Source organism: Pelodiscus sinensis, chromosome 32 (genome assembly GCF_052426305.1).
Source record: "Pelodiscus sinensis isolate ZL-2025 chromosome 32, ASM5242630v1, whole genome shotgun sequence".
In the NCBI taxonomy this organism is placed as follows: domain Eukaryota; kingdom Metazoa; phylum Chordata; order Testudines; family Trionychidae; genus Pelodiscus; species Pelodiscus sinensis.
In genome coordinates, this window is record NC_143083.1 from 13663957 (window position 1) to 13681264 (window position 17308).

The window sequence follows — 17308 nt, forward strand, 5'->3', positions numbered from 1 at the left end:
CAGCGGCGTGCGTCCTTGAGACCCAAGGCTCCAGCCATGATCAGTCTGATCCACAGGCAGCAGCTGTTCTCCCAGGCCAGGGCTGTAGCATGCAGTGGTGAAATCTGCTTCACTCCAGCACAGAGGGGTAGGTATTACTCAGGGAGTTAACTGGCCCTGGTCCCTAGTTTCACTGTCTGGGGAGGGTGAGAGGGAGCCACCTTCGCTGAGCTAAAGGCTCACAACCCAGCAAGGTACCCCCCCCACTACGTCTCACCCCCATCCCCAGAGTCAACTGACAAGTTTAACGCCAGAGGCCTCTGAGCCTGCTGTCAGAGGGCTGTGTGTTGTGGGGGCCACCTAACCTCCTAGAGAGCCACTAAAGCCCCCCCACACTAAGCCACTGCCTCAAGTCCCTCTTTGTGCAAGAGCCAGGCCAACCTGGCATAGACACCGTCCCCAAGCCCCAGCACCAGACCCTCTCGCCCCCCCCCCCCCCTCAGCAGAGCTCCCCCCAGGAAGCACAGGAGGCGTCAGTCACTGGATCTGTTTATTCTTAGGCACTCACAGGCCCACTGGGACGTCCCCGCCGGTCCCAGCGCTGCCTCAGACCCAGCGCCAGCGCCGCAGCAGCCACAACTGCACCCCCAGCGCCGGCCAGCAGCCCCAGCGCCTCTCCCCACGCCACCGGGGGCCTGCGTCCATGGGAACCTGTGGGGGAGGGAGGGGTCGGTTAGGAGAGCTCCGGTCCGAGGGGCTCCCAGTGACACCCCACCCAGCGGCCCAGGGAGGCGGGCGGCTACACCAATTTGAGGCTGTGCCCAGTGAGCAGCGCTGCCCAGCTCTGGCCGGGGTTGAGCCCTGCCCAGTGACAAGAGCCGCCTGGGGCTGGTCTGGGTCCATCTCCCCTGGCCCGGCAGTGCAGGCACCACAGGCCGGCCCTCCGCCCCGTCACTGATGCCAGGGACACGTGGCCTCCACCAGGAGAGAGGTCCTGGGCAGCTCCAACCCAGCCCCTGTTCCTGGAGCGTTGGCCCGCAGGGTGGCCAGGCGGTTTCAACAAAGATACTAGACACACTGACAAGACAATCGACAACCCATCTGGTTTGGAAAACACCCGACACTTCGTCTGTTCCCCAACAGAAAGCCCAGAGACTGGACAGTCCGGTTCAAAGCCAGACACCCGGCAGCCCTATTAGCCCCAGGGGTTTGCTACAGCCGCCAGAGCAATTCCCCAGCCCTGCTCCCTCACCTTCCTGGGCAGAGTCCTCGGCTTCCCGGCCCCTGCGGAAATCCACCGGCCCCTCGGCCGTCACCAGGCTCAGCGGCTCCTGGCCCCAGGCTTGGCTCTCGGGGGCTCTTCTCTCTACAAGGGAGCAAAGGTGGGGGGGAGGGGGGGTCAGACGGAGCCGCTCTGTCCTGGCCCTGAGCAGCTGGGGGGCTGCAGGCTGGCTCCAGCGCCAGGCCCTGGGCAGAGTCCGGAGAAGCAGAGTCACCGCCCCAGACCCTGCTGGCCGAGGAGACTCACTAGAGGGGTCACACTGGGCCCATGGACAGGCGGGTGGGGGGGCTGGGCACATTTCCAGCCCCCCCGGCTAGTTCCTGGCCATGGCCCCACTCAGCTGCTGTATCTGAGGGGCCCTCCCAGCAGGGCCACGTCCCAGCCGGAGCCTCCCAGCACAGCCCCTGTAGCCCCCCAGCCCGACCTGTCTGCCCCATGTGCCTGGTCACAGAGACCTTCCTGCCTCGGCCCCAAGTCTGGGGCTCTGAGACCAGCCCCTCGCGCTGGGAATCCGCCTGGGAGGGGGCGGGAGGAGCCAGACCCGGGGCCCAGCAGCGCTTACCTCTGGCCGGCAGGGCGCCGGGGCACGGGGAGGCGCAGCGCTCCAGGCCGGAGGGCAGGCAGGCGGAGGCGCTGCAGTGGAAATACACCTGCAAGCAGAGAGGGGGCTTGGCAAGCCGAGCCGGCCGGAGGCTGTTGGGACCCAGCGCCGTCTGGGCACCTGGGGAGCGGGGCCGGGGCTGCTTGAGCCGGCGCTAGGGCCCTGCGCGTGCCTGGCTGGAGGCACAGGGGTGCCCCACGCAGCTGCACACGCCGAGCACGGCCCTGGGGCAAGGCAGGGCCTGAGGACCATGCGTGATCGCACCCCCGGAACTGCTGCCAGGCCCCGTGCATCCGCCAGCCCAGCCAGGGGACCCTTGGCCTGCCGCAGAGCCATTAGGAGCCGGAACGGCTCTGCCCCTGCAGCCACCCAGGCCCAGCCCAGCTTGGGGCTCTGTCTGCCCCCAGGGCCTCCAGCTGCAGTCGGGACCCTGCAGGCCGGGCACTGGCCCACGAGGCTGCATGGGGCGGGCGAGGCTCAGCAGCCCCCGCAAGCTCCCTGGAAGGGCAGCCAAGGCAGGGGCCGAGCTGCACGAGGAGGCTGCCGAGCAGCTTGGAGTGGGGATCCCTGCCCACTGGCTCGGCTGGGGGGCAGCCCCAGGAGAAGGGGGGCACAGGAGCCTACCGGGCCCGAGAGGGCGCGCTGGGAGCTGGCGTCCAGGAAGGTGAAGGTGCTGACGGCAAAGCGCCGATAGAGGGAGGGGAAGGGCAGCCCCGAGGCCTCCCCCACGGGCACCAGCTGGGTCTGGTAGTCGTCTGCTTCGTACGGGCACCTGCGGGGACACAGGCAGTGGTGGGCAGCAGCCTCCCCCGGACACGCGCCCCCCCCCCCAGCCCGCTCAGACTCACCCGTCCACGAGGAGCGGCCAGTCGGGCTGCTGCCGGGGGTTGGTGCTGGGGGTGGCCCAGCACTGGTGCAGGACCAGAACCAGGCTGGGGTCTGTCCTCTGGAGGACGCGGATCTCCACGTGGACGGGGTCCCGCAGCAGCCTCACCACCGGGTACTGCTGGGCTGTGTAGTAGGCGCTGTACTGCGCGTCTGCGGGGACGGGCCAAGAGCATCACGCCCTGCCCAGGGCGGCCCCAGAGCACGAGGGGCACAGGCAGAGGGGGGCAGGACAAGCCCCTCCTGGTCCCCAAACCCCCTAGGCGCCTGGCACAGAGCCCACTGGCCACGGCCTGGAACCCGCCCTGGGACAGGCCGTTCTATCGCTACAGGGGGACGAGAGACCCTTGGGCCTTGGCCAGTCCACAGAGCGGCACTGCCATGGGCCTGGCTGGGGCAGTGGGAGACAGGCCAGGGGCCTCACTCCAGACACCTGGAACCTCCCGGCAGGGCCAGGGCAGCTCCAAGAGCCCCTCCTGGCTGCACCATGGCCAAGCTCCATTGGGTTTCCTGCCCTCCCCCCCAGTGGCTACAGCTGCCCCAGGAGCAGAGCTCCGAGCCCTCGGGCCACTCGGCCGCCCAGGGTCAGGCCCCTGCTGTGTCCCAGAAGCTGCCCCCAGCCCCAGCTGGCCCTGCTCAGTCACCTGTGGCGATCTGCAGCTCCAAGGCCAGGGGGCCCTGCCCCACAGCTGGCAGGGGAGGGGGCAGGGTGGAGACCACGACGCTCACAGGGAGGGCGTCCTCAGCCGAGTAGCTGCAGCGGATGGTGAGCCTGGACGGGGGAGGGCCAGAGAGCTGCTCACCCCACACTGCAAGTGCCCCCCCCAGCCTGGGGATCAGCCCCCGGGGGCGAGACGCCGGCACCAGGCCCAGCAGTGGCCAGGAGAGGAGCCAGGCAGCCAATGGCCCCTCAGCCCCGTGCAGGGGGCAGGGGCAGCACCAGGAGCCCCCAGCTAGGGGCTCTGCTCAGCCCCTCGGAGGAGGTTCAACGGCTGCAAAGAGGTCCGAGCGCCCCCCCCCCCCGCCCTAGAGGGGCCCCCAGGAGAGGGCCCCAGACCCTGCGGGGTCACAGGGCCCATGTTCCCAGCCAGGCCTGTTACCTGAAGCTGCTGTCCCGGGTGATGGAGCCCGACCGGGACGTGAGCACTTGGCGATCGGCTGCCAGCTCCACCTCGTACACCTGCTGGGCGCCCGCCGCCTGCCGAGGGGAGAGGCTGAGGCACCAGGGAGGCTCCCAGGGCAGAGCGGAGGTGGGGCCAGGGGGATTCCCATGTGGGGCCAGCAGGGCTGAGACCCACCTGCCCCCCACCGCAGCAGCCCGGCTGCCCCGGGGAGGCCCAACCTGGCTCCGATCCGTCAGGATCAGCCCCCCCCAGCTCTGATGAGGCCTCGCAGCCCAGACACCCCATGGACACTTGCCACATAGGGGCCCTGCCCCACACTCCTTTAGCGCCCAGGCCCCTTGGCCCCCCCGGAGCCGCTTCCTGGGGGCAGGAAGCACGAGTTCTTCTCAGCCAGGGAGCAGCATCCCCCGCTGAGGGCTTGTGGGGCCCAATCCAGGGGACACCCCCAGAAGCAGGGGGGCAGGGGAAGGGGCCCGGCTGCAAGGGGCCCGGTGGTGGCAGGGCAGATACAGCCGCAGCATGACAGTGAGACCCCCCCAGGCTCAGGGAGGGGCCGTGCCGGCCGTGTCCCCCCCGCCGAGGGGCACTCTGGGGCAGGCGCCCCCTTACCCGCAGGGTGGTGCCGCAGGCGGAGAGCGGGAAGCGGTACACGACGAAGGCTTCGTTCCTGGACACCGGGGCACATCTGCCGCCCTGCGCGCCCGCCGGGTGCACTGAGCTCAGGTCCAGGGGGGGCCGGGTCACGGCCCTCGAGATGGCGACCGAGAACTGGCCATCGGGGGTGCAGCGGGCGGTCACTGGGGGAGACCCACAGCCCCTCAGCAGGGCGCCCCCGGAGCCAGGGCCCAGCGCCCCCACCAGACAGAGGGGGAGACGAGCCAGGCAGCAGGGACGAGTCCTGCCCCGACAGTCACGGGGGTGGGAGCGTGCCCAGCCCGGGCTCCACAGGACAGCGCTCCCCCCGCTACCCCCAACCCCTGGAGCGCCCTCCCACCGGGCCCCCCGCCCGCCGAGCCCTCGCTCACCCTGGTCGCCGTAGTAGCAGGGAGCCCGCCGGTCGCCGGGGCGGTAGCAGCAGCCCAGCGCCTCGCACTCCCCCCGGGCGAGGGACGGGGCAGCGCAGGGCAGCCGGAGCGAGGCCGGGACGGCTGAGCAGGCGCCAGGGCTGGGGGCATCCCGGGCTGGGGAGAGAGGCAAAGCTGGGGCCTGGGCAGGAGACGCCACACGGGGGGCCCCAGGCAGCCCCCCCCAGGGCCAGGGCCAGGGCCATGCCCAGGAGAAGCTGGTCCGTGCCCCACCTCCCCTCACCCACCCAGGATCCACCCCGGGGCAGGCCAGAAGCCCCCCCCCCCCCCCTCCCCAGGCCCTGCTCAGGGCGGTGGCCTCCAGCCAGCCAAGCAGCAGCCCCCGCCCCGTCCGGCTTGGCGCCGTGCCCCTTACCTAGGCCGGGGTCTGGGCACCGCAGCTCCTGCTTGTGGGCACCCTCAGGGCCTTCCACCTGCAGCACCAGCACCAGGCTGCCAGCCTAGGGAGATCAGAGGACAGGCCAGGGACGGCTGGAGGCTCTGCCCAGCCGCCCGCCCGGAGAGCCAGGGACACGAAGGGCTCAGGCGCCCCCAGCCCCTGCGCCGGGCGGGCACGGGAACCCGTCTCCCCAGGGCGCAGGCAGGGCAGCAAATGCCGAAGCCGGTTGGGGGCTGGGAGGGGGCAGAGCCAGGACCCCTGAGCTGGGTCCATCCAAGGAGCAGGACGGGGCAGGGGCAGCTCTTGGGGGAGCCAAGGAGCCAGTGGAGGGTTTCAGGCTCCCCAGGCAGACTCTGGTCACCTCCCCCCTCGGCATGGCGGCCGCAGAGCTCTCCTCTGGGCAGGGAGCCCCCTCCCAGCAGGGCCAGGCCAGGGGAGACCGGCCAGCCACAGGGACCTCACGGGGGCCGGGCCAGAGCCTCCGGCTGCAGGGAGGGAAGCCAGGCAGGGCCAGGGCTGGCCGGGGACCCAGAGCAGAGCCAGGGCCTGTCACACCCGGGCTAGCGGGGCTGCATGGTCACGGCGCTGCCTGGCCGAGGGACCAGACCCCGCGCAAGCACCAGCCACACCTCAGCCTCCTAGGTGCCAGGAGCAGGGGGGCCACAGAGCCACGGAGGGGAGGAGACCTGCCCCACCCCCGATCACACAGGGCCAGGAGGGGAACTCAGGTCTCCCCAGTCTGGGCAGGGACGGCCAAGCCTTCCAGGCAGGGTCCCCTCACCCCCTCCAGCAGCCCAGCCCCCCGCCCCAGGGAGCCCCCTGTTCCCAGCCAGGCCCTTACCTGCTCCTGCACGTAACAGCCGGCGTAGGACACCTCCACCACCACGGAGCCGTCGGCTCGGGGCTGCACCCGGGTCCCACAGGCCGGGTCGTTCCGCAGGGGGTGGGGGCTGCCACCCGCGTCTGGAGGGCAAGAGGCAACCCACTGAGCACCTGCCCCCCGGGGCTTCTGCTCCCACAGCCCAGCTCTGCAGACCCCCTCTCCAAGCCCTGGGCAGGGGGCTCAGCAGGAGTCTGGCCATGCTAGAGCCGCTGCCCTGACCCCTCCACTCTGCCCCCTGGCATTAGGCACCCTCAGGGCTGGGCCTGGAGCCTTCCTCAGTGCCTGGGCCAAGCACGTGCAGAGATGGCCCAGTGCCACAGGCTGGCCCCCAGCAAACAGGGCACCTCCCCCTCTTCTCAGCTGTGCCCGCATGGACCACGGGTCACCCCCTCCAGCCACAGCCAAGGCAGGGAGCAGGGGCCAGGCTACAGAGCCCTGCTCAGTCCCCCAGGGGCAGCTGTAGCTGGAGACAGAGCAATGGGATGGGGGAGGGGGGGCAGGGCTGGCTACATCCAGGCATTGCTGCGTGCACCTGCCCCAGCCGGCAGGGGCTGGGCCACACCTTGGCCACTTGCCCATTTCTCCCATGGCTGAGCCAACTGCCCCCAGCCCCTTTACCTGAGGGGCACAGAGCACTCCAGGGACAGCCCCTGTCCTGCCTTTGGACCCTCCTAGGAGCCAAGACTCAGGACCCCAGCAAGTTACCAGCCATTTAAAAAAAAAAAACAACCTCCCCAGCACCTCCTCAGCTTTGCCCACTAGGCAATGCTACCTCCCAGTACCACAGCAGCCTAGACAGGTTGGAGCTTTGCCCCACTTACCCAGAGCTCTCAGCACCAGGGGAGCCACCGCAGTCTGGTTCGGGAGCAGGGTGAACCCCAAGCTGCTCTGCCCACAGCTCAGCCAGCTAACACCCCACAGGGCACCCCCATCCCTCAAGCCAGCCTGCACCCCCAGGAAAACCAGGCTGTAAAGGAGCCAGACCATCCCAGCACCCCTCAGCCTCCCTGCCCAAACCAAGCCACCCATGCTGCCACTCACAGCCTGCCCTGCCGCAGGCGGGCCTTATACCTTCCGGGGAGCTCTGATTGGCCAGCGCTGAGGGCCGCAGTCCTGTATGGGCCAGGTGTGACGCCAAGGGGCTGTGAATGGGCCTTGATGTTGAACTCCACCAAACCCTTTTTCCGACCAGGACCCTGTTTTCTCCCAACAATTTCAATTGTTCACTCCCCCACCCCCATACACCCGGCAAAGGTTTCAGTCTGGCTGTGCTGCTGCAATGCCTCATGGGACTTGTAGTTCCGTTACCCCACACCCTATTCTCCTCTGTAGGCTGGACTCCCTGGCAGGAGCACCCTCCCTTATTTCCCTAGGCGGGTGGGGAAGCGCTGCGATGGGTTCCCGTGGGAGGGGGTGGCGTCTCCATCCCTAGGGGTGGTTAAGTCCCGGCGTGACCAAGCCCTGGCTGGGTTGATTGAGTCGGGGTTGGTCCTGCCTCGGGCAGGGGGCTGGACTCGATGCCTCCTGCGGTCTCTTCCAGCCCTGTGATTCTATGACTGTATCGCCCGCAATGCAAGCTGGCTGCAGAGTCCCAGGATGCCTCTTCTTTCCAGGATCTGAGTTTGGGATACAAATGTCAGAATTTTGAATTTTCACCAAAAAATCATATTTTTACGGGGGGAGGGAGGAATACAAGTTGCACAGTCGTAACAGACATTAGCCAACCCCCAGGGGGCCGTAGCAACGGGGGGGGGGGGGGGAGAAGCGCTGACAAGGGAGGGATTTGCTGGTGTGGAGCCAGTGCAGGGAGTTCGACATCAAGGCCCATTCACAGCCCCTTGGCATCACACAGGACTGCGGCCCTCAGTGACTCTGCTTCTCCGGACTCTGCCCAGGGCCTGGCGCTGGAGCCAGCCTGCAGCCCCCCAGCTGCTCAGGGCCAGGACAGAGTGGCTCCGTCTGACCCCCCCCCCCCTTTGCTCCCTTGTAGAGAGAAGAGCCCCCGAGAGCCAAGCCTGGGGCCAGGAGCCGCTGAGCCTGGCTGAGGGGCCGGTGGATTTCTGCAGGGGCCGGGAAGCCAAGGACTCTGGCCAGGAAGGTGAGGGAGCAGGGGTGGGGGTTCCCGTGGGGGAATTGCTCCGGCGGCTGTAGCAAACCCCTGGGGCTAATGGGGCTGCCGGGTGTCTGGCTTTGAACCGGACTGTCCAGTCTCTGGGCTTTCTGTTGGGAACAGACTGGAACTGTCGGGTGTTTTCCAAACCAGATGGGATGTCGATTGACACCTCAGTGTGTCTGGCATTGTTGTTGAAACCGCCTGGCCACTCTGCAGGCCAACGCTCCAGGAACAGGGGATGGATTGGAGCTGCCCAGGCACCTTCTCCCAGAGGAGGCCAAGTGTCCCTGGCATCAGTGGGGTGGGGACCGGCCTGTCCCGTCCCTCCTGTGGTGGCTGCACTGCCAGGCCAGAGGAGATGGGCCTGGACCAGCCTCAGGCGGCTCGTGTCACCGGGCAGGGCTCAGCCCCGGCCAGAGCTGGGCAGCGCTGCTCACTGGGCACAGCCTCGCGTTGGTGCAGCCGCCCGCCTCCCTGGGACACTGGGTGGGGTGTCACAAAGCCCCTCGGACCGGTGCTCCTGCCACGGGGAGGGGGGAGCTGGGAGCTGCTGCGAGTGGTGCTGAAGGGGCTGTGGAGACCTGGGGGTGGCGTGCCATGGAGGGGACTAGAACGGGATCTGACCAGGCTGGGGCTCAGCTTGCTGTATCCTCTCTCCTAACCGACCCCTCCCTCCCCCGCAGGCTCCCACGGACGCAGGCCCCCGGTGGCGTGGGGAGAGGCGCTGGGGCTGCTGGCCGGGGCTGGGGGTGCGGTTGTGGCTGCTGGCGCTGGGTCTGAGGCACTGTTGGGATCCAGTGATGGACGCCTCCTGTGCTTCCTGGGGGTGGGGGCCGCCTGGTGCTGGGCTCTGGGCAGGGTGTGAGGCCCAGGGGGCTGCAGTGCCTGGCTGGCCTGGCTCTTGCAGGGAGAGGCACTCAGGCAATGTGGAAGGGCAGGTCACCCCGCCCCCCCCCAACAGCTAGTGCGGGGTGGGCATCTGGTGGAGATGTGGCCTTGTGGCACCAGCAGAGACGTGGTACCAGCTGATCCGCCCCCCACTGTGGTGCAGAGTCCCCTCTGTGAATGGGGGGGGTGCAGGGCTGGGCCGCCGGTCCTGGTGGTTGAGCAGCGCCGCAGCCACAGCCTGGTGCCCCTCCCTGCCGCCACGTCGGTGCCCCTGCTCCGCCGCTCCCAGGGAAGGTTAATGAGCCTGGCTCTGGGGGCAATGGAATCGGCTGCCTTTGAAAGACAAACACCGGCGGCGGCCAGGTGACGCCAATGGTCTGGCTCTGTCTGCGGCAGGGGGGTGAGGGGGGACGGGTGGGTGCCTGCAGCTCAGGCCCTGTCTGAGCTGGGGGGCTGGTGCCACAGCTCCAGGCTACACCCCACCCTTCCCACGGTTGGAACAGGCTGGCGCAGGCGCTCTGGGGGGTGGAGCGCTGGGCCCTAGATCCCAGCCCTGCCTCCTAGCTGTGGGCCCCCTTCTGCCGGGGCTTGGGGGGAGGTCTTTGTGCAAAGTCTGCAGTGTGATTCCACCTCTGCAGCTGCCCTGGGCCCCGTTAGCTTTAAGCGCCTGCCACGACCTGCGGCCTCGCCGGTGCCCCAAGGGGATCCAAGCCCTGGCCCAGCTTAGCAGGGGCAACCCCGTCCCCCATTCTGGTCACCAGCTGGAGCAAAGCCAGGCCTGGGGTCCTCGCTGAGGGAGGCAGCTTGGGGAGTTGGCCTCCAGAAATACCCCTGTGGCCCAGCTGTTCAATGTATGGAGATCGCTCCATCTCCTAAAACGGGACCTTGAAGTCCCTGAGTCCAGGCCCTGCCTCCGCAGCCGGGCCGAGTACCGTCCCTGACCCATTTGCCCCAGACCCCTGAATGACCCACCCCAAGAACTGAGCTCAAACCCTGGATTTAGCAGACCCACGCTCAAACCACTGAGCATCTTCCCCCCAGGTCGGTTCTGCTACCCCCAAGCTACGGGGCAGGGGCCAAGTGGCTGTGGGGGGAGTTCTGAGGCTGCAGGCAGAGGGCAGGGCTCAGTGCCCAGATGTTACTGGTTACCTGTGACAAGGGAGAGGGAGTTTGTTTTGCAGAACAGCTGGAGACTGGTGACCAGACCCCACGCAGAGGACACGGCCAGGTCTGGCCAGAGGACAGTCCATGGGCAGCAGAGGGGAGACCCTGGCCACCTACCCAGCTGGTGCCAGTGAGGGGAGACCAGGGGAGGGGAGGAGGCGGAGAAGAAATGGCCGGGGGAGGGGCTGTGTGGGTCAGAGAGCAGAGCAGGCAGGACTCAGCTGGCTGCAGGGGCGACTGACCTGGGGGTCCAGGCCTGGGGGATCCGGTGCAGTGTTCAAAGCTCACTAGACCCTCCTGGGCGAGAGTCGCTCTGGGCTGGAGAACAGGGGGGCGCTCTTCCCCCCGGGGCAGGGAGCAGCCTCTCCTGCTGTGGGGCTGCCCAGCAGCGGTGCCTGCAGGGCTGCTTGGCTGTCACCCTTCCAGCTTCATTGGGGGTGTGGCTACCAGGCTAGAGCCCAGCCAGCGAGGGGCCCTGGGTGCTGTGTCAGGGGCCCATCCCCCTGGGCCTGCCGGTTACCTGGGGAGATGGGTGGAGGTCTCATGCAGGGCCGGGCTGTGCAGCAAGGCAGCAGCTGGCTCCGTGCTCAGGACATGGGGTGGGGCAGGTGCCATCTCCATCTGCCTTGGGCTGTGCCCAGCCGCCTGCCTTCCCCCCTCACCCCCCAGCTGGAGGAGGGGAGTCAGCGTGACTCTCTCCCTCTCCAAGGGCGTAGCCCCTCCCCGGCCAGGGTCCCCGGGGAGCCCTCCAGGCCTGGGTCAGTGTTTGCCCGTAGCTGCTCCAGGAACAGCTGCCAGAGGCGTCCAAAGGGCAGTGAGGTCCCCCAGGGCCCCTTGCGAGTCAACCCCTCCCCTAGCGCTGACCAAGGTGGCAGCGGAGGCTGGTCTGGGCACAAGGTCCTGGAGCGGCTGGCGGCAGGAGGCCCTGGGACAGCGCTAGCCCAGTCTGGGTCACCCCCCCCCCCCCCCAGCCCCTGCTGGTTCTGCTCTGTCCGGGGCTGGCCCAAAGGCTGAGCTTACCGGGGAAACCGGCAGGGGCCCCTGGCAGCCCCGGGCCCTCGCTGAACAGGGGAGGCTGGAGCCAGCGTGTGGGATACAAATCGTTTAATGGCCCCTGTGTGCCCCGGAGGCCGAGCAGGCTCCAGGAAAGGAAAGCAGGGGGTAGGGACGGCTTGGGAAAGAAACCAGCCCCTTCCCGGGCCGAGGTCGCTCCCTTTTCCCCAGCTCCTTGGCTCTCCCTGCCCCTTGGGGCCCACACGGACCTGCTCTTGGTGGGTCACCCTCCCCCCCAGAAACAGACGCGCTCGCTGGGTGACCAGGCTGCTGTTTGTGTCCCTCTGGCTAATAAACCCCGGGACATGGGGCCTTTGCTGGGGTGTTTTCCTGCGGCGCTGGGGCTCCGAGGAGGCGGCAGGGGACGGTCTAGGAGCACGGGGAGAGGAGGGTTCCTTGCTGTTGCTAGAGGCTGAGTGCACAGCCGCTCCCATCTCTCCAGGCAGCCCCCACTGCTGTCACAGCCAACCTTGGTCTCTGTCCTTTTCTGGGGAGGGGGCGCTAAAGCAGACAAGGCCTGGGAGCTAGAGAGGACGACACCCCCCCCCATGCAGCTGAGTCTCATTCTCCACCCCGGGCCACAGCCCAGTTGCGACCCGGAGTCAGAGTCAGTCCCTGTGCTGGAGAGATCACAGAGCAGGGGCTGGGAAGGGCTGTCTCTGTTACCAGCCGGCAGCCAGGTTAAGTGATGTGCCCAAGGTCGTGCTGGGAGTCAAGAGCAGCCCTGTGCCTTGACCCCTCGGCCGGCCTTCCTCTCCTTGCCTATTGCCTCCAACCCTCTCCCCCAGTCCCCTGCTGCGGCCATGCCCCGCGGCCGTGCCCAGCACCAGGGAGCTGGGGGGGTGCTCCAGACGGGAGTGTAGGGGCCGTTCCCTGGGCTCTGGTGGTCGCAGGCAGTGCGGGTCCCCTTTTCCTGCTGCTCGGCGCTCGCCCGAGGGACATGCCGGGGCCACCCCTGCCGGCACTGAGGGCCTGCCCCGGCGCCCGGAGCACTCGGCAGCCAGCCCCCGGGAGCAATGCTGCTCTGCCTGCTTCTCCTCCCCCGGCACGAGACATTCCCGAGGGCGCCAGAGCTGGCTGTGACCGGGCCTCCTCAAGGCCTCTCCAGCAGGAGCCGCAGCAGGGCAAGGTGGGGCCAGAGAACCGGGTGCTGGAGCCTGACATCTCAGGGCGATGGTAGAGCAACCCCCAGGCTGCTCTGCGCACAGCCAGGGCCCGAGCAGAGACACGAGGCTACCACCAGCAGCCTCCCCCTCTGCCCTGAGCAGGACCGGGCGCGGCAGAGACTCCTTGGGCACCGGGCCGGGCAGGAGAAAGGGGGGGTGATGACGCGTTGGGGTCCCCCACCTCCTGCACCCCCGAAATGGCACAAAGACTCCACCAGCCAGTAGAATAGAGGGAGTTTATTGCCTCTCCAGGATACAGCACAGCACAGATGTCACCAGGTTACAAGGCAGGCCTAGGGTGCCTCAGCCCCCCTTGATATGGGGGGGTCTTGGCTTTTAAACCCCCCAGCCTGTTGCTGAGGCTGCTTCCTCCATCCTCCCAGACAGAAACTAACCCACCCTCCTCCAGCCCTGCCCCCCAGCCAGGGCAGCATCCACCTTCCTTTGTTCCTCTCCATGGGGGTGGCTGGTCGGACAGGTTGAGAGATCCCTTTGCATAATGTCTCACTCCCTGTCCTTCTGGGCTGTGGTACTGGCAGCAGCCAGTGGGGTTACCACAGAGCCAGGTACCCCCACTACCCCCACTACATCACAGGGGGCAACGTCACAGGGGCTGATTCTCAGAGCGGCTGAGCCCCCCGGTGAGCAGGGGCTGGGCCCTTCTGAACAGCAGGCCCGGCTGGCTTCTCCCCGCATCCCTCAAGGCAGCCCAGGACCAAAGCAGGGGCAGCTTTGTGGAGCCTTCCGAGCCGGGGGGTAAGTGCCACGGGGAGGTTCCCTCGCCCGGGCGAGAACCCGGCCGGCCTGCGGAGAGGACAGCGCCCGCCGCGGCTCCCTGCTCCCCCGGCCTGGCCTGGCGTCCCCGTCCCGTCACAGGCACTTGAGGATGTGCGAGTTGCAGGCCGTCCGGCGGGGGCAGCTGCAGAGTCTCCCAATCCGGGCCCCTCTCCGCACGGCGCACGGCTCTCCAGCGTCGCACTGGGGGAGAGAAGGACCACGCGGGTTGGCACGGCCGGGGGGGGGGGGGGGGGCGAGCGTGGTGGTCAGCTCTTTCCCAGGCCCCGAACTGGGACTGCACCTGGGACGGGGCCCCCAAGCGCTCGCTTGCTGGTTACTGGGCCCTTAAGAATGGGGGCTGGGCCCCACTGGACCGTAGGGCGTTTGCAGAGATCAAGGGGAGCAGCCTGGCCCCCTTCCCGAGCACAGGTTCCCTGCCTGCCCCTGGCAAGGGCAGAAGGTGGGGCTTCCCCATACCTTTCCAGGGGGCCAATCCCGGGGCGGGGGGAGCCCCCGTTGCGTGTACTGCCCGGGGGACACAGGATGGCTCCGTGGCCTGCCCGGGAGCTGCTGCTCACTACAGGAGACTGGGTGCAGGCCCAGGGGGTGAGCTCTGCAGGGGCCGTGCTGCATGGAGGTAACGGCCGGCGCTCGCCGCAGCAGGGAGACGTGGTCGCCACCTCCCCGGGGCAAATCAGCCAGGCCGTGTTACCCCCCCCCTCCCCCCGGGGTCCTTTCGGCACCGAGCCGGGCGTGGGCGGGCCAGGGCCCGAAGCAGGCTCCTTACCGAGGGCACCGAGCCAAGCTTCTTCTCCACGGCGGGCAGCCGCTCCGTCTTCAGCTTCTCCAGCACCTCCTGCAGCGCGTCGATCTGCGGGCGCGGGAGAACGGGGCAGGCGCTCAGCAGGGCGCTGGGGCCCTGGACTCCTGCTGCCGCCCTCCCCAAACTCGCCCGCTCGGATACGCCCGTCCAGGGGCAGGGAATGACAGTGGCCAGAAAGCAGAGCGGCCCAGCCAGGTGTCCTGTCTGCTGCCATCTGTCCAGAGAGGTTGTGTGGGTGTGTGTGTGTCTGTGTGTGTGTCTCTGCATGTGTGTCTGCGTGTGTCTCTGTGAGTGTGTGTGTTTCTGTATGTGTATGGGTATGTGTGTCTGCGTGTGTCTGCGTGTGTCTCTGTGCGTGTCTCTGTGCGTGTGTGTGTCTGTCAGTGTGCGTGTGTATGTGCATGTGCGTGTCTCTGTGGGCATGTGTGTCTGAGTATGGGTGTGTGTCTGTGCGTGTGCATGAGTGTGTGTGTCTCCGTGTAAATGTGTATTTCTGTGTGTATGGGCCTGTGTGTGTGTGTGTGTGTGTGTGTGTCTATCTGTGTGCGTGTGAATGTGCAGGCGTGTGTGTGTCTCTGTGGGCATGTGTGCCACTGTGTATATGTGTCTCTGTGTGTGTATCTGTGTGCATGTGCGTCTCTCTGTGTGTGTTTGTCTCTCTTTCTTTGTGTCTCTGTGTGCGTGTTCATGTGTCTGTGCATGTGTGTCTCTCTGCCTGTGTGCGTGTCTGTGTGCCTGTGTGTGAACCTATTTATAACGGCATATTTACTACCAGTTTCATGTGGGATTTAGCTCAGCAGCAGCTATAAATCAGTGCCCTAGAGAGCCATCCACATCCCTCCGGCAGCCCCAGCCGTGACCGATTTATGTCTGGGCAAGGCCGAGTGTCGCTGTCCCTTCAGCAGCCGCCTTCCCTACCCCCTCTGCCTGCAGGAAGCCCCGGTCTACGGAGCCAGGCCAAGCCCCCTGGCACATGCGAGCGCCTCCCGAGCGCCCATGACTTTATCCTGGGCAGAGCCAAGCGTGCCCCTGGCGCAGCAGAGGTCTGGAGCCAGGGCCCGAGCACACCCGCCCTGGGCGCTGGAGCTAGTGGCCCGCACTGGGGCAGGTGAGCAGGCAGGTGCAGACGGGGGGTACCCAGCAGGGTTGGTGCTGACCCCATTGGGGTGGCCGAGAGGGGCCCAGCGGCCAGGCGTGACTAGGGGAGTTGGGCACGGCTGTAGAACAAGCCTCAGCCCTAGACACTGGCCTCTCGGGGGGCAGCGCCAGGCCAGGAAGCCAGATGCCCACCCACATGCCCATGCTCCCCACTTACCAGCTCCTTCTCCCCTGGCCCGGGGCTGTCCGCGGCCCGGGGCCCCAGGCTCTCCTGGGCGGCGGCCAGCAGGCAGAGCAGGCAGAGCAGGCAGAGCCGGGAGCTGGCCATGGTCCTGCAATTCAGCCGCGGCCCAGCCGGGCCGCTCCCGCGGGCTTTATACCGCGTGGCCCCGGCGCCTCGAACGCGGAGCGACACCTCCCCGGGCGCCGGATTGGTGGAACCGACGTCTCCGGGGGCGGGGGGCGGGGGCTGCCTGGGAGCACCGGGCCCCCCGGGAGGGAGTTCAGCCTCCTGGCCCGCGGGCCACCGCGCACCCCGCCAGCCGGCTCCCTGGGGCCGCGCACCCTGCCCGGCGCTGGCAGACGAGGGCACCGCCCCGGGCACACAGCCCGGCCGGGACGCAAGCGCCTGGCGGGGGGGGGGGGCAAAACCCACCGAGGTTAATGCCCCCCCCAGCTGGGGGGCCCGCGTGGGTTGGCAGGGGGCGCCTCACACATCAGCGTCATGACCGCGCCGGCTGGACCCCTGGGCCCCGGCAGCCCCCCCCCCCGCCCCCCGCTTTATCGAACCTCCAAGGCCCCAGCTGCGTCCTGGTCACCGAGCCATGGGAGGGCGGCCCAGCCTGGAATGAACTCCTCGGACCCGCTGGAGGCGGGTGGGGGCGGGGGGGCAGCATTGCCCAGTGGCTGCGGCCAAAGCCAGGGGTGCTCTGGCCCAGCTGGATTCTAAGCCCAGTGCCGGCAGCTCACGGAATGAGGCCCCCCCGCTCCACTTTCCCTACCTCAGTTTCCCCAATCTCACACAATCACCCCCCTGCTTTCCCTGCCTCAGTTTCCCCAATCTCACGCAATAGCCCCCCCCCCCCGCTTTCCCTGCCTCAGTTTCCCCAATCTCAGGCAATCAGCCCCCCTGCTTTCCCTGCCTCAGTTTCCCCAATCTCACGCAATCAGCCCCCCTTGCTTTCCCTGCCTCAGTTTCCCCAATCTCACGCAATCAGCCCCCCTTGCTTTCCCTGCCTCAGTTTCCCCAATCTCACGCAATCAGCCCCCCTTGCTTTCCCTGCCTCAGTTTCCACAATCTCATACAATCAACCCCCCCGCTTTCCCTGCCTCAGTTTCCACAATCTCATACAATCAACCCCCCCCCGCTTTCCCTGCCTCAGTTTCCACAATCTCACACAATCAGCCCCCCCCTCCCTGCCTCAGTTCCCCCAAGCTGTAAACCTTTGCAAAGAGCCCTGTGGCCAGGAACCCCTAGTGCTGGGGCCTGTTGAGGGGAGGCGACCCCCCCGTATCCCAGCGCTGCAGGGACCCCCCCCCCATAGGGGCATGGCCGGAGGGGGAGGCCGGGCATAGCTCAGCCCCCAGCTGACTCCGAGAGGCGCAGGGAGGCAGAGGCGCGGCCCAGGTCCTGCGCTTCGCAGCTTAACTCCAAAGGGTGAGAAATCCAATGGATTAAACAGGCCCAGGCGCGGATCTGCCAGGCCGCTGCGTCTCTGCCGGTAAATCACTGGAGCTGTCCGGCCCTCGCACGCCAATGGGCCCGCAGGGACCCGCCCGCCCCCGCTCAGCCGGCCGAGGACGGAGCTGGGGATTTCCGGGGCGCACGGCGGGGGCTGGAGAGGGCCGGGGAAGAGATTTCGCTTTGAAGGCTTCATCCGCGGGTTCAGAGTGATGGGGCCGCCAGACGGAGACGTAACGGCCCCAGGGGACCAGCATCTCGGATCTGCCCCCCCCCCCGCACTTCCCCCCAACAACCGCCCGCCCCTTGTGATTCACAGACTCCTCC

General features: G+C 67.7%; 2 protein-coding genes across 2 annotated transcripts; both read right to left on the bottom strand.

Annotated features, from left to right (window-relative positions):
* Nucleotides 1-523: 523 nt before the first annotated feature.
* On the bottom strand, nt 524-7258 carry LOC142819056 (zona pellucida sperm-binding protein 4-like). Its single transcript, XM_075903393.2, has 12 exons — nt 7040-7258; nt 6177-6298; nt 5312-5396; nt 4897-5052; nt 4481-4668; nt 3848-3945; nt 3392-3519; nt 2711-2900; nt 2487-2634; nt 1824-1911; nt 1232-1345; nt 524-690 (listed from the first exon to the last, which is right to left on the bottom strand). Exons 1-12 carry the CDS (start codon nt 7245-7247, stop codon nt 536-538), a joined length of 1680 nt encoding a protein of 559 aa, XP_075759508.2. The 5' UTR covers nt 7248-7258; the 3' UTR covers nt 524-535.
* A 5581-nt stretch (nt 7259-12839) lies between these two features.
* On the bottom strand, nt 12840-15855 carry LOC142819069 (cocaine- and amphetamine-regulated transcript protein-like). Its single transcript, XM_075903407.2, has 3 exons — nt 15518-15855; nt 14167-14250; nt 12840-13580 (listed from the first exon to the last, which is right to left on the bottom strand). Exons 1-3 carry the CDS (start codon nt 15626-15628, stop codon nt 13473-13475), a joined length of 303 nt encoding a protein of 100 aa, XP_075759522.1. The 5' UTR covers nt 15629-15855; the 3' UTR covers nt 12840-13472.
* Between the last annotated feature and the right edge of the window lie 1453 nt (nt 15856-17308).